The 16154-nt window shown below is 47.6% G+C and overlaps 2 protein-coding genes across 6 annotated transcripts in view; one reads left to right on the top strand and one right to left on the bottom strand.

Moving 5' to 3' along the window:
* GULP1 (GULP PTB domain containing engulfment adaptor 1) overlaps positions 1-14037 on the bottom strand; it is a 254676-nt gene extending 240639 nt beyond the window's left edge. For 2 of the 5 annotated variants that reach the window (XM_032354123.1, XM_032354130.1), the window contains exon 1: positions 13835-14036. The gene's annotated coding sequence lies outside the window, so the exon portion shown is untranslated. Of the gene's footprint in view, positions 1-13571; positions 13656-13834 lie in introns of those variants that run through there. The other 3 variants (XM_032354133.1, XM_032354126.1, XM_032354132.1) reach the window with 3 other exon arrangements.
* Positions 7790-14534, top strand: LOC116596868 (basic proline-rich protein-like). Its single transcript, XM_032354045.1, has 4 exons — positions 7790-7877; positions 11946-12109; positions 12164-13481; positions 13549-14534. Exons 1-4 carry the CDS (start codon positions 7790-7792, stop codon positions 14532-14534), a joined length of 2556 nt encoding a protein of 851 aa, XP_032209936.1.
* Positions 14535-16154: the final 1620 nt, after the last annotated feature.

Below are 16154 nucleotides of genomic sequence, written 5' to 3'. Positions count from 1 at the left end.
CAATTCTTGGTTTCGGCTCAGGTCATGATCCCCGGGTCCTTAAATGGTGCCCCACATCAGGCTCCTCACTCAGTGGGGAGTCTGCTTAAGATTCTCTCTCTCTCTCTGCTCCTCCCCCTACTCGTGGGCCTGCATTCTCTCTCTAAAATAAATAAATAAAATCCTCAAAAAAATAAAAAAAAATGTAATTATTTAAAAATAAAACTTAGGGGTGCCGGGGGGGCTCAGTGGGTTAATAAGCCTCTGCCTTCGGCTCAGGTCATGATCTCAGGGTCCTGGGATCGAGCCCCATATCGGGCTCTCTGCTCCGCAGGGAGCAATCAGTCAATCAATAGATAGATAAATAAATAAATAAAACTTAGACTACCTGAAGGACTGAAAAGTTCTTTGAGGTTGTCTAGTCCTTCCTCTCAGTGAAGGAAAATGTTGCCAAATACCTAAGTGAAAAGTATTTGTGGTGCTATTAGAAACTATTAATATTAATGATTTTACATCTTATGCTTTATTTACTCAAACCTTATCATTTTGACAAAACCAGAAGAAAAAGGGATTAAGAAACTGTCAGATTTTCTCACTCAATATGTTAACCCTCCAGACAAATCAAATCAAGCAAAAGCCAAAGCAATATGCAGACACAATTTAGTCAATGGGTTAATTTTTATGCTTTAACTCAGTAGGATAAAATGAACAAATATCTTATCACAGGAGTTCCAAGTTGCCACATCATAGAGTGGAGAGGAGCAGCTCATCAAGCCAGAAAAAAACAGGGGAATCAAGCATCAACCAGGTGTGTAGACAGTCAGGTTATTTAAAGGTATTCTACTCGTACTAGTAAAAAGATCTACCCAGGCTGACCTAATCCTCCAGGATGACTGCTGATGTCAACGGCACACTCCCTCAGCTAGTATAGTAACTAAAACATTTCCTCTCCAACTATCTTCCCTGGTCTAAATTGTGGAACCTAAGACAAGTTTCATAAACATTTATAAATTATAAAAAAACAAAAACAAAAACAAAAAAACATAGCACAATGTTTAATAGTAAACACTCTATAAATGCTATTTGTAGAGGAGAACAAGTATCTTTTTCCTTTACCTCTCTTAGCTCTTGACTGGGACTCCGTAGCAAAAGAGAGATTTACAAGAGAAAAATATATATACCTAGCTAACATGACACGGGGCCTTCTTAAGGAAAGGAAGACCTGAAGAAATGGTTCAACTTGACCGTTTTCATGCTAGGTTTGAAGAAGGGTTACAGTCTTGGAAAGACACGATAGAAGAAAGATTACGAGCTTAGTATATACAGCGTAACCTGGGGAACTTAGCCAGATCAGTCAGATTCCTCCCCAGGTCCCTGTGCTTTCAGAGATCAGGATGTCCCTTCCTCCCAGGATACAGAGATACCTGCTTCAGAGGAAGGTCAGAAAGCACCCCCCCAATGCCAGGATCTCAAATTCCTTCCCCTCGAAATAGGAGATAGTTCAAGGTGCCGTATTGTGAGGCAGCACACCCAGAGCCCTGTGGTATTGTTATCGTTTCTCTCCTATTCAAAAAATTCACTTTTGGTGTGGATTCATAGTTACAATGGGGTTAAGAAAAGAGTGCCGGTTCCACAAAGACCCAATTAGACAGAGACGATTTAAGGGGTGGAAGCCTGTTTTCAGGTCTCTGGTTGACTCACAAACGGAAGTTGGAACATGAATTATCTGGACACTTACCCACTTCCTCAATTAATATCTGCTGTAAACCAAGCTGCATTTTCTACAAAAATTCCCAAAGGAAATAAGCAGAGTCCCTTTATATTCATTGCCATACCAAGAATAATTCATTCACATTCAAAGACATAAAAATGTGGTTCCCTTTTAAGCCAGGAAAAAGTCAGAGGCCTCCTATTCCCGAAGGGCAAAGGGATGCCCCCAGGACAAGTCCTCAACTACCTCTGCAAGAACAAAAGTCCTCTAAGAATTGCAGCACTTTGTAGGATGGGGTCTCTCTGGCCTCGCTTTGAAAGAAGGCCATGATCTCATACAGGAAGCATCTCAGGCATGTTCACTGCATTTTTATGCAAAAAACTAATATGCACATCTGGATTACAGTAATGTTGACCTCTCCATCAGCAACCACTCTTCTGAGGTCTGTCTTGAGGTCTGTCTTCTATTCCTTCCGCATTCAAGTTACTGACTACGTTCCTCCCTCCCCAACCCAACGCCTTCTCCAAGCTTCCAACATCCACACGGAGAGCATTCTAGACAACAGCCTGTTCTTTCTTGAACCAATGACCCGGCTGCCACTGCTCTGATGCAGGCTCTCGACGAATGAAGGATTTCCACCTGCGGCTTCACCGGCTGCTCTGCTTCACCTGCTCTGCCCGCACAACCTTTAGCTTCCTGTTTCTCACACCCCCTCACCCCAACTAAGCTGCCCACTGTGACACTTACTTATTCTTTGACAGATTATTCCTGGTTTTGCTTGCTTAAACCACTGGTTAACAATCATTTTCGCTAAGGGCAGCATCAGTGCTCTAAAATATATTACACTACCGCTTTTATCAATTCTCAGCTTTGGAGAATTCCTACCATCTTTAAAACAAAAGGGCAAAGACTCAGATCTCCATACCTTGATACAGCATATTACAAAAACCAACATGCATAATGTTAAATCATAAAAAAAAAAAAAAAGAAAACTAACTCAAGAAGAAGGTGGCAGAAAATAATTAAATTGCTAATGGTGTCAGTGAACTACAGTTTTACAAAACTAGTTCCTACTTAAAAGTGTATTGTATGTCTGCATTTTGTATAACCTCTGTGAATGGATCTGTGCTTCATTCTTCTTTAATTTTCTTTAATTCTACCCCTACCCGCTTTATTTTTTTATATTTAAATACTTATGTTAGTTCTAACAGGACTTCAAGCTTAAATTATTTAGATGAGGTGTGAGATTCTTTCATTGATTTTTAATGTACATTTAATGTTTCCAATACACTAAAGCCACCAATCAAAATGGTGTCATGTTATGACATGACTGGGTTTTAAGTTTCTATTTCAAATTTATTTTGTTGAATAACGTATTTCTGAGATATATGTAGAATTTGCTTATCTCAGAATATGCTTAAGATGAATAATAACATTTGTGATTTAAGTAATAAAATATTTTTATACAGTAATAGCAATAATCATATCCAATGTTTACAAAATTCAAGTGGTCTGCACATTTTAATAACCTAAATTATTACTTCTAAATTATTTCATATTAAGATACCACTTAATAACTGTTCTAATTAAGATACTTTCTCATTTAAGTAACTGACAAGTTTAGTTCAAATTCATTTGAAAAAATAAGAACTTCATTATTGCACACAGTAGTAAGTCCAGAATTACGGAAGGTTGATTTACGGACCTAATAATGGCCTCAAACACCTACATTCTTTACATTTTTCTCTGCTATCATTAATGTATTTGTTTTGCCCTCAAGCTAGATGGCCTAGTGGGCAAAGGATGACCTCCTGTAGCAATTTCAAAACGCCTATTCCGGAAAGAACCCATATCAAGAGCTGGCACATGCCTTCTCATCCAAGTCCCTTTGCTAAGTGTAAAGACACAGCTCTCCTGTCCTATTGCTTCATGTAACTGAGGATGACTGCGGGAAGGAACAGGTCCCCTCAATAATGAATCACTAACAAAGAGAACAGAAGCACCATGATTATTAACTTAGGCTGACTGAAATTTCACTTTTTTAGGAATGAACTTCCTTTCCCGGAGTCATGTGAGGTAGAGTGGACATGTGAATTAACACCAGAGTTCTATGAACAAAATGGAATAAGTAAATTATCTGAGTGACCAATCAATAGTGTCTGCCACAACATGGAAAGGGACAGGACTCTCTGAAGTGAAAATACGCTCATGAATCAATGTGCAGGAAATGGAAAGGAGAATTAACTTCAGGTAAAGGATCACACCTGGCTTCAACGAATCATTGTCACTCCCAGGAAGCTGAAGATCCCAACGTGGGGGAGCGCCATAAAGAAGTGATAATTTCATGCTTACCATTAGAGAAGACACAAAGTGAAGCCAAAAACAAGAAACAGACTGAAAGACAGTCAACTCTCCTTGTGACCTGGAAGTTAGTCAGTTTTCAAATACAAAAAATTATATTGCATCCGCCCCTTGAAGTTTTAAGGTGATCCAGACCTACCAAAATTGGACATATGAATGTAAGCTCTATACAGCAATTATCTAATTAATAAGTTTAAAAGTATTATTTTTGTCATTTATTTCCAAAAATTGAATCATCAGGTTCAAATAAATATCAATAAAGAGACTAATTTCATAAATGGAGGTATCTCAAGAGAAATGTCAAGCCAAGCAAGAAGAAAGGAAATATAGTGCAATAAATTCATCACATATGCTTCCACTATAGTTCCCTTTCATAATGCAGGAATTTGTTATACTTTTATGTAGTCTACACTTGTATCTTCCAAAAATCACTGGCATACATTTAAATTTTTCACCAAAAGTAGTCATGAATAATACACATCATATGACCAAATACTTAATGTTAAGTAACTCAGTGACCGATGCATAGAAAAAAAAAAATCACTTCTATATATACATAAAATTATTTTTTTCCTTAGTATTCAAAGGAAACTAGTAATACTGGCATAGTTCCTACCAAGTAGAAGATACAAATAACTGTTCAACATATCTGTTCTCTCTTCCTCTTTTTTTAAAGATTTTATTTATTTATTTATTTGACAGAGAAATAGAAAGAGCCAGAGCGTACAAGCAAGGGGCATGTCAGAGGGGGAGGGAGAAGCCGACTCCCTGATGGCCAGGGAGCTTGACGCTGGCCTAGATCTCAGGACCCCAGGGATCATGACTTGGGCCTAAGGCAGCTGCTTAACTGACTGAGCTACCCATGAGGCCCATATATTTATTCTCTCTTGTAAAACTAACCTATTCTCTCCTGGAACTTAACAATGTAGTGGAGGAGACAAAACATTTATATGTGAAAAATAAACCAGCACCACAAGACAAAATTCCCAGCTCAATCATAACCATTCCAAATATAGTTAATGCTATAAAGTGAAAAAGATAAATCTGCTTTTTAAATTTACATGTTCTGAAATGAAATATAAATACTTTTAGGCTGAACTGTCACTAAGCAAGATAACCAAAAACTGCACAAGTTTCGTAAATAAAGCAAATAATCTACAAAATAAGCATTATTTATTAGATTTACTTTCAAAAATATTTGGGATATCTCTGTATAACATAAAATTGAGTTAAATAACTTTAATTTCTTTTAACTTCATTAAATGACAGCAAAACCGGGTGCCTGGGTGGCTCAGTGGGTTAAGCCTCTGCCTTCGGCTCAGGTCATGATCCCAGGGTCCTAGGATCAAGCCCCACATCGGGCTCTCTGCTCAGCAGGGAGCCTGCTTCCACCACCTCTCTCTGCTTACTTGTGATCTCTGTCAAATAAATAAATAAAATCTTTAAAAAAAAAAAAAAAAAAGACAGCAAAGCGAAATGGCACCTCTGAAAAAATCAGTATAAATGTCCAGGAGTTCTTAATCTGTTTTGTGCTTGGCGGTCTAGTAAAGTCTATGACCCCTTTCTCAAAAAGTGCTTTTAAATGCATAAAATAGAAATTATGTAAAAGAAACAGACGTAAAATTCCATTGAAACAACTGAAGACATAGCTGCAAGCCTATAAACACACCTACATATGAAAAAAGAGTCCCTAAAAGCAGATGTAATTATTATCGCAATTTCAAACTAGTCATAAGCATAAAAACATCCCAATATATGTGCAGCCACAGCAATCAGACATGATGATAAATGGCTGCAACTTCTGGAAAGCTACAGGTACTGTTAAGATGTGTGTCTGTGTGCACACGCGTGTGTGAGAGGAAGTCAGGTGTTCACGAGAGCAATGATGTCATTGTCTCCCATCCAAGTGCACGACAACGTGGCATGCGAAAAGGAGAGCTCAGTTCTCTGTGACTCCAATTACACGTTAGTGAGATCTGGAGAGATGGGGAAAGAAATAAAAATGAGATAGCAGTTTTTTAAGATAAGTCATCCAGTTAAAGTTCTTAAACTTCTAAATGTAGTTACTAATGATTAAGATTGTCAACATGAGGGCGCCTGGGTGGCTCAGTGGGTTAAGCCGCTGCCTTCGGCTCAGGTCATGATCTCAGGGTCCTGGGATCGAGCCCCGCATTGGGCTCTCTGCTCAGCAGGGAGCCTGTTTCCTCCTCTCTCTCTGTCTGCCTCTCTGCCTAATTGTGATCTGTCTCTGTCAAATAAATAAAAATCTTTAAAAAAAAAAAAAAAAAGATTGTCAACATGAAGCCAGAAAGGAGGAACATCTCTACAGTTCCAAACTCCCCAAGTTGGTCCTACATCTCCTGCCTTTGGCATCTGGTCTGTCTTTATTTTTTTTTTTTTTAAGATTTTTATTTATTTATTTGACAGAGAGAGATCACAGTAGGCAGAGAAGCAGGCAGAGAGAGAGAGGGAAGCAGGCTCCCTGCTGAGCAGAGAGCCTGATGCGGGGCTCGATCCCAGGACCCTGAGATCACGACCTGAGCTGAAGGCAGAGGCTTAACCCACTGAGCTACCCAGGCGCCCCAGCATCTGGTCTGTCTTGAACTGCCTGTCCCATCTTCATCCTCTGCCAACAGTTATCACCACACTTTGTTACCGGACAGTGGTGTGCCTAATGCTGATGAAGAACTCCACCCCTACTCCATCCTCTCCAGTGTAGCACAGAATTTAGGGAAATAACAAGTTCTCTATAGACCTATTAAAGTTAGTTTGAGATACATCACTGTCATTTACCACTAAAAATTAGGAGAGAACTACAAAAAATTTTGAAAAGTGGTGTTCAATAAATATTTATTAAATTCAACTGGATTGGGGTGCCTGGGTGGCTCAGTCAGTTAAGGTCTGCCTTCAACTCAGGTTATGATTCCACGGTCGTGGAGTCGAGTCCCACTCTGAGTCTCACATGCGGCTCCCTGCAGGAAGACTGCTTCTCCCTCTGCCTCTGCCCCTTCCACCACTCGCTCTCTCTCTCTCTCTCTCTCTCAAATAAAATCTTTTAAAAATGCAAATGGGTCATATCAGAATCTCCTTACTTGTCAACTCATAATTTAAACAGTTACATTTTCCAGAATGAGAAGAGGGGCTTATATAAAAAGGTTGCAAATTTTTATGAAAACCTAGAAGAAAATCAGTATCTCACTGAATAAGGAAGTCTCAAAGAAATATTCATTATATCATGTCACAAAACTGTTCTTTAAAGCCTTCTCTGCACCACTCTAGGAAATTTCCTTTTTCCAAGTCGATCATAAATTTCCTAGTCCACTTAATCTAAGCAATGACGCTTAAGACAATTCAGTTGTTTTAAACTTAGTGGTTTAAGCCATTCTCCTATCCATGAGCCGAAATGAGGCATTAAGACAGAAATAACAATTCACAAAATTTCAAAACAGTATCTACTCCCATAAAGAAGTGCTAGTTTATAGATCTGAAACAGACTTTTACCATTTCAGATGTAATTAGATAATTTCAAATACAACTCATTTATTCAAATATGACTCCTTAACAATTCTCCTCACTGTGTTTTGCTAGCCTTCACTTCAAAAGCAGTGTCCTCTGAGTAATTATAATCAATTACTAAATACAGCATAGAGTTAAATCTTAGGAATTAATTCAGTTATATAACTGTTCTTTACAATAAGCCAAATTTTGTATTTTCGTTACCAACAATGATCACTATTTATGTCGGAGGACATGTTTATGGTTGTAATAGTGCACATCCTCGAGGAGGTACCTGGAGAGTTCCACCATCGACCAAATTTACTAGGGAGTATTTACCAGGGAGTTGCACAAAGACAAACAAAAATGAAATAGATTACAGATAATAACATTCATGTTGACCTTTTAAAAAGATGTCACTAAGTTCTCTTCCTAAATAAAACTCTTTTCAGTACTTACCACACTATGTTTTAACTCACACAAGTGGAAATCTGAGTAAATTAACCTATTTGTTATTAAAATTTTACTTTAAAATATAGGGCTCTCTTAATGGTTGTAAACAGTTATGAGAGAAATTGAGAGGCTAAAATCAAGTTCATTCTCTTGTAGCAAATTTTAATTACTTCAAACTTGGAGATTTGCTACCACAGCAGAGATGGTTCTGTTTGCTTTTCAGCTAAAGCGCTGTGTGAGATCAGTATTACCTCATTTACAAACTGAGAAACAGAGCTTAGTTATCATCTCATGAAATCATATATAACATGTGTCAATGTTAGCCAAATCCTTAATGATTCAGTTAGCCCGTTACTTATGCTCTGTAGTTTCTTCTATCAAAGCTCCCAACAGGCTGCTTCCAGCCAGCTAAAGAACGGTCATCATCTCCCGGTCACCATCTCCCGGTCACCATCTCCGGGGGCAGTGGATTAAGGACCGCACCAGTCATTCCACCTGCTCTCTGCTGGGCGCTCTGGCGCAGCTCACGAAGTTCCCTGAAATTCTTAGAGGACTTGGGGTCCAAGTTTCAGGAAACAAGTCAAATGTAGTATCTGGTAATCCTGAAAGAAAAAGCTATAAAATCCCAGGAAAACACTACCTGTATACCCAATTCTCACTTCACCGTACCTTATAAACACACCAAGCAGAGGTACCTTCCGAGCAGTGAATTCACCTCAGCCACACATCTGCCTGTGTTCTCCTTCCGGAGAGCAGACAGGCCTCCACGATTCCATCACCATCAGAGCCATTACCCAAGACCGAGGGACTGTGGGTAGCAGATCTTTGCCACTATTTTTCTCTACATTTACAGGCATAAATAAAAGCCTGAATGGTCCTTCTGGGGGTGGGGGGGGCCCTCAAGAATCTCTAGCAACAGTTATCTAAAAAGGATTTTAAATTGATGGTTAAAATTGGCGTAGAAATATCAATTAACTGAATATGTTTCCCATAAAAGTATAACTAACATAATAGAGAAACATCAAAGAACATACATGTCAAAATTATATGTACATATAAATACTTTATAGAGATATAAATACTATATAGACATAAATCTATATATACAGAGAGAAAGAGGCATTAGTCACCTAAGTCTTGGAAGTTTCTAGGATATATTCTAAACTTCCTCTTCAGAAGGTACATGATAAAACCAATATGCAGATATATTTATATAATATTAATAGCAAAAACAAATATGAAGTAAAAACAGCTATTATTATCTAGATATGCTTTCTTAGATATACCCTCTAAAATACAGTGTTATTCAGAACTCCTTTAAAAAGTCATATTAAATCTTTGAAGCACAATTGTTATATTAACTCATTCATTCCTACTATGTAACCTGCCTTTCCAACACTATCCTTAAATATCGAAAGATGAAATGAATTCCAAATTCACCATAACTATACCATTACAGTGAGAGCAGAAAATTGGCATTTATACTTTTGTGCGATATTGTGTCAATTAACTGTCTTCTGGTGAAAATAATCATAAACTGTAGGTATCACAGAGTGGCTGAAAATATTTTCTTAGCATAAACCATATACAAGACTAGCAAATAACAGAGTCTTTAAAAACAGTTTTACACAATGACTTTTAGCCATTATCTTTAAATTAAAGGCCTGATTCCAATTTCATACCTCCACTGCTTGAAAGCAGAGATTTCTTTGCTCAAAATTTATACCATTTTTCCTCTTCAATGTGAACATATTTAAGCTCCCATAGGAACAAGTTTAAGTTTCTTGATCTCTAAATGTGCTAAGTCAAGCGCTATTAGACCCACCAGCCTCTGACAGTTAGGACAGGGCTCAGGTAACCACACAGCTGACTGCTGAAGTAACTACTTCTGAATTCATTGTACTCAAATAAAATAACATGTTTTTGTCTTTTAGAGGTTTTAGAAAACTACGATTTTATAGAATGAATCACAAACTGCTCTGCTACGTGAAATTTAAATAAAAACTATCTAATATTCAGCAATGGAGATTAAAGATTTTAAGATTTTTAACTTAAAATCAAAAGAAAAATTGAATATTTTACATTAAATTTACTATCCTAATATATCCTTGAAAGTTCACTTGTCCTTTTATTTTAAAAAAAAGGGCCCATTTTGTTACTATAACCATAAATTGTACTCTTATAACCCATATACTACTTTTTTTTATACATTCACCATTAATAAGATAGTCTAACAGGTCACCTACATGATTCAGTCAGTTAAGTATTAAGATTCTTGGTCTGGTCTCAGGTCATGATCTCAGGGTTGTGAATGAGTTCCATGCTCAGCAGGGAGTCTGATTAAGATTCTCTCCCTCTCGCTCTGCCCGCCCCCATGTATGCTCACCTGCCTATGCTCTCTCTCAAATAAAATAAATAAGATCTTAAAGAATTTTTTTCAAATAGAAAAAAGTTATGATGAAGTATTTTGCCAAAGATTTTATTAAGCAATTTTTTTAAAGATTTTATTTATTTGACAGAGAGAGAGATCACAAGCAGGCAGAGAGGCAGACAGAGAGAGAGGAGGAAGCAGGCTCCTCACTGAGCAGAGAGCCCAACGTGGGGCTCTATCCCAGCACCCTGGGATTATGACCTAAGCTGAAGGCAGAGGCTTTAACTCACTGAGCCACCCAGGCGCCCCTTTATTAAACAATTTATCCATGCTTACTATTTTCTTTTTCTAGTATATTGACCTGTTCACCTGAAAAATAAACACCCATGCATATAATACAGTACATTAAGCTATAAAAATAGGTGGTTCGTTTTGCTAATTGACATGTCAAACTAAAAATGAAATATTCACAATTACCATGTGTGAAACAAGTTCATATGTTACAGACACCAAACAGACAATAAATTAAATGTTGGTAAAAAGTAAAATAACACAAACAAGATTCCAATGCTAAGAAGCTCAGAGCTAGGATTTGAATTCAAGCTTGCTGTTGCCTTGGACATAAAAGATATGCAACAAACAGTGGTTGAATCATTTCTTGAAAGGCTCCTAAATCTACCTTCTAAACTCTTAAAAGGAAACTGTTGTGGCCTTTGGGAAAAGAAAGTTTGTTTGTACACCGTAAATGTAATTTTAGTCCCTCAAGTGTTATTTCCGAGAAGGAAGCCAAATTCTGCAAATATATCTGGTAACTTCTCATAAAGGCAAAATTGAGCTGGACTTAAAATATAACTGGTCCTAACTATAAATATAAACCAAAAGAAAAACATATTAATTTGCTGATTGTATTTTTCTGAAAGAATGACTCAGCTTTAACCATAGCAAAATCTCACCCAATACAATCAAAGATTAAAATTTGATGAAAGCTATGATTCAAATGCAAAGGTAGTCACTGTTTCACATTAAACAGATACATCACTGTAACACGTGTATACTAGATATAAATATTACTATTTTACCCCATAATCTCAATTGAATCAACCGAATAATAAACTCTATGACCTTTCAATTTCTAAAAACCTATTAACCTAACTTCACCTCTCAATGCTCACAGTAAACTTGTAATTATGGAAAGAAAAGTTTCTTTGCAAGTGGAAAAACTGAAATCACAGGGAAAACACTTTGCCAAGGGTGACTCACGAAGTCAGTCTCAGAGGGCGGCCTGACACCTGATTCTCACGGTGTCCAACTCATCAACCCAGGGGAAAGAAGCCCGCATTAGCGCACTGGACCGTCCAGCCTCCGAACTCACAAGAGCAAACCGACCTCCCCGGAGAGGACGGAAGGAAAGACAGAAGGGACGGACGGAAGGAAGGACGGGGACACACAAGCAGCGTCTGAGTCGCAGATAAGGCTCCGAGTTCTGCCTCATCCGGAACCTGGACGCAGCAGCCCTTCAGAACTGGGCCAGCACTGTGGGAAAGAGTGAGATCACCCCAAGTTCTCCTCTCGCAGCGGAAAGGGCCACTTGTGACGTTTTCCCGTCCGAGGGCACGACCCGAACCGGAGAACCGGAGCCACCCAGAACGCCTCGCCGGAGCGCTCCATGCGGGTGGCGGAGCGTCCGCTCCACGCCCCAGTCCCGCAGTCCCAGCGCCGCCAAAACGGGGAAGGTCAAGGTCAGGGGACTGAAGCGCAGCAGGCCGAGCCCAGGCTGAGGGGACCGACCGCAGCAAAATGCGAACCTGAACACGAGGGACCCGCACCGGCGGCGTCAGGCCGGGCCACCGCACTGCACCGCGGGCGGAGGGTCCGACCCCAGCGCCCCTGGCCCCCCCGGCCCCTGGGCTCGGTTTGTCCCCTGTGCCCAGAGGGCTGAGCCGAGTCACCCGCACACGAAACCCCGGCTCAAACCCGCGTACCAGCAGCTCCTTCCCCGCCGCCCCGCACGCTCCCCGCCTCCCCCATGCCCGCCGCGGCGCCGGGCCCGCTCCGGTGCCGGCCAGGCCGCTCTCCGGTCCGCGTCGGCCGTGAGGACCGAACACGCTCCGGCACGGCTCAGGGAGGCCTTCGGTCCCGCGCCGGGGGTACCTCGGCCGCGCGCGCTCGCAGCTGGGCGGGGAGTCGCCGGCGCCGGCCCGACGCCGGGTTTTCTGGCCGGGCCGCGGGCTCGTGCGGGGGAAGGGGCACGGCCGGCGGGGAAGGGGCGACCCGCGAGTCCGGACCTCCCCACCCCGCACGCGCCCTGCCGTCCGCGCCTCCCTCAGCACCGGGGCGCGCGCTCGGAAGGCAGCGGGACACCCACGCCCAGAACTTTCTCGCGCGCGCGGACGCGGCGTCTCCCCGCAGCAGCGGGCCCGGAGGGGACGCACGCAGGGCTCCGGGGGACGGCGCCGCGGTCCAGCGACCTGCACACCGCGGGCGCACGCGGAGTGCCCGAAAGTAGAGCGAGTCCCGCCGGGAACACTGCGGGGACGCGGGAGGAGCACCGCGCGGGCGTCCCGCACACTAAGCGCGCCCGCAAGTCCCACAGCCGCGTCCGCGTCCCTGCTCCACCCGCACCGCGTCCGGCTTCCTGCTCGGGACGCGCCACCTCCGGGACCCGCCACGTCGTCCACGCGCTCCGGGACAGCCGGCCCCGAGCCCCCTCCCCGCACACGGGGAACCGGCGCGGGCCTCCGGGACCACAGGCACACCGGGCCGCCCCGGGTTCCGCTCCGGGCGCCGAGCCGGCCCGCGGGGAGTGGACCCGGCAGCGAGCCCGGCGGCTGACCCAGAGCCCGAGGCCCCTCGCCCCGCCGCGCCGCGCCCCTGACTCGGGGTCCCCACGGGGAACCGCTGGACCCACGCAGCGGGGGCTCTGGGCGCGGGCGCCGCCCCGGACTGGGCCCCCGGCCCTGGCTTTGAGGACCCCCGAGGCGGCCCGGGACCGCCGCCCTCCCCGCCCCCACCGCCCCCACGCCCACTCCGCCGGCGCCAACAAAGCGGGGGTCGGGCCGCGCCAAGTTTCGCTCCGGGGTCGTGTCGCTGGGACCCGGCGACGACTTGCGGGTCAGTCCCGTCGCGCCCGCGCCCCCTTGGCGGCGCCGGTCCCCCCGTCCCCCGCCCCGGCCCCCAGGCCGGACACGCGCCCCAAGTTACCACAAAGGGCCGGGGAGAGGGTCCGGAGCCGCGCGCCGGCCCGTCCCGCCCTCGCCGGGCTCCGCGTCCTCCCGGCAGCCGCGCCACCGCCGTCAACAGGTCTTCGCCGCCTCGGGGCGGGAGGACGACCCCGCGCTCGCGCCGCCCTCCCCTGCAACCTGCCCGCCGGCGCCCCGCGCCCCCTGCCCGGCGCCCTTCCCGCGCGCCCCGGCCGGACTGGGCTCCCGCCCGCCGAGGCCCGGCACCGCGCGGCCGCTCCTTACCTCCCGCGCCGCCGCAGTCGGCCGCGCTGCGCGTCCTCGGGGCCCGCCGGCTCCGCCCCCGCTCGGAAAGTTGCCGGACGTCGGCGCGGACTCCGCACCCCCGGCCGCGGCCCGCCCGCCTCCCGCGCTGCCCGCCCCGCCGCCTCCCGCGCGGCCGGAGCGCTCACTGGCGCGGCGGGGCTGCCTGCGCGGGCCTCGGGCGGGGCCGGCGGGACGCGGGGCGCCCCCTGTCGGCCGGCGGGAGCGCTCGTGGCGGCGCGGGACCCCCGCTCCGGGACGGGCTGCGGGCGCTGACGGGCTTCCGGGCGCGGGCGGGCGCGGGCGGAGGGGCCGAGGAGCCGCGGGCGACGCGGGAGAACCGGCCCGGGCAGCGGAGGCCTTTCCCGACCGGCGCCGGGACGGAAGCGAAACCACGCCCCCCCCGCGCCTCCCCCCCACCTTCCCTGGACTCCCCCCGACACCCCGCGGGCTGTGCCCTCCCCGTGCGCGCGGGTCCCGCCCCGCCTTCAGACACGCGACCCGCCGCCACGGGCACGTGCCCATCGGAGCCCAGAACTGCGCGCGGGGCGTGCGGGAGACACCGCCAGCGGCCTCCCCGCGCGGGCGGAGCACCGGGAAGGCGCGTCCCCAAAGCGCGGGGGCCTCGACGTGTATCCGAGACGCCCGGGACGGAGGCTGCGAGGGCTCAGTCCGGGGCTGAGCATAGACGGTCAAGGGACAGCGGCTTGTGAGGCCGGCGGAGGGGAAGGGCCGCGGTGCGCTGCGGGGCCTGCAGTCGGACAAGCAGACCCTCCCCGACCCGACGGCCCGCTCCACGCCCGCGACGCCCCGCAGATCACAGCCGAAGGCGCTCGTGCGGTCAGACGGGCAGAGGCTCGGCCGCAGCGGCGGGAGCAGAGCAGGGTCAGCGCAGAGAAGGCGCTCAGCGTCCACGCAGTCGGCGTCCACGCGCCCGGCCCGTTCTTCCCACCGCACTTCACGGTCCGGAGAATGAGGCGGTACCGGGACCCCCCGCCCCCGCCTTGTTGACTGAAGCAGTTTTCTTCCCGCCGGAGAAGACGCGGCCTGCGGTTTCCGGAGCGGACGCTAACCCGCGGGAGCGGACGCCAACCTGCGGGAGCGGACGCTAACCTGCGGGAGCGGACGCTAACCCGAGGGAGCGGACGCCAACCTGCGGGAGCTGACGCCAACCCGAGGGAGCGGACGCTAATCCGCGGGAGCGGACGCTAACCCGAGGGAGCGGACGCCAACCCGAGGGAGCGGATGCTAACCCGAGGGAGCGGACGCTAACCCGCGGGAGCGGACGCCAACCCGAGGGAGCGGATGCTAACCCGAGGGAGCGGACGCTAACCCGCGGGAGCGGACGCCAACCCGAGGGAGCGGACGCTAACCCGCGGGAGCGGACGCTAACCCGCAGGAGCGGACGCTAACCTGCGGGAGCAGCGGCCCTCGTCGACTCTCACAGTAAATGCGACGTGACCGCAGTCCTGGACCCCAGCGGACCCACCTCCGACCCGGTGAGTGGGGAGAGCCGGAACCACTACCGGACTGCGGCCTCTTCGGACGTGGTCAGGGCGGCCCGTCCGGTCTTCCCTGTTACCGCAGCGGCCGGGCGCGTGAGGTCATTGAGTAACAACAGTCCGAGGACCGTGTTCACGGCTTTTTCTGTAAATAATCTTAGATCGACTTCACTTACTCCTCAGTAGCGGTCAGTAAGCGATGGGCGCTGTGGGCAGTGAAGACCGGGGCAGGCTGTCCGCGCTGCGCCGTTTCCGGGGCCGCACGCCACGGGCCGTCGGTGAGGCGGCTCCGGGGCCGACGCGACACGGGCCGTCGGTGAGGCGGCTCCGGGGCCGACGCGACACGGGCCGTCGGTGAGGCGGCTCCGGGGCAGACGCGACACGGGCCGTCGGTGAGGCGGCTCCGGGGCAGACGCGACACGGGCCGTCGGTGAGGCGGCTCCGGGGCCGACGCACACGGGCCGTCGGTGAGGCGGCTCCGGGGCAGACGCGACACGGGCCGTCGGTGAGGCGGCTCCGGGGCAGACGCGCACGGGCGCCGAGACCCGCGTTTTCCCGACGAGGCGCGCGGCCAGGCCTGCCACGGAGCGGCGAGCCCCACGGCCCGAAGGACTCGGGTTTCTAGTCGCAGACTCTTCGCACCCATCGCCGTGGGTAGAGATTCGGCTCCTTTAAAACATTTTCTAAATTATCTTTCTGGCTCAGGCCAGTTTGAAGTTCCTCTTACTTAAACTGAAAGAACCTTGACAAGGGAAAAAAAAAACTACATTTTTTTTAAATGGTGAGAATAAGAATTTCAC

The sequence above is a fragment of the Mustela erminea genome, chromosome 8 (genome assembly GCF_009829155.1).
Source record: "Mustela erminea isolate mMusErm1 chromosome 8, mMusErm1.Pri, whole genome shotgun sequence".
Taxonomy (NCBI): domain Eukaryota; kingdom Metazoa; phylum Chordata; class Mammalia; order Carnivora; family Mustelidae; genus Mustela; species Mustela erminea.
Note: the sequence above shows the minus strand (reverse complement) of the source record. Positions and strands in the feature narration are given on the sequence as shown.

Bases quoted from the DNA above. Each gene is read 5' to 3' on its own strand.
- LOC116596868 (XM_032354045.1), top strand. From the start codon at position 7,790: ATGTCGGAGGACATGTTTATGGTTGTAATAGTGCACATCCTCGAGGAG. The intron at 7,878-11,945 runs GTATTTACCAGG...CTCCTCTCGCAG, and splicing joins TCGACCAAATTTACTAGGGA to CGGAAAGGGCCACTTGTGAC. The intron at 12,110-12,163 runs GTCAGGGGACTG...GACCGACCGCAG, and splicing joins CCAAAACGGGGAAGGTCAAG to CAAAATGCGAACCTGAACAC.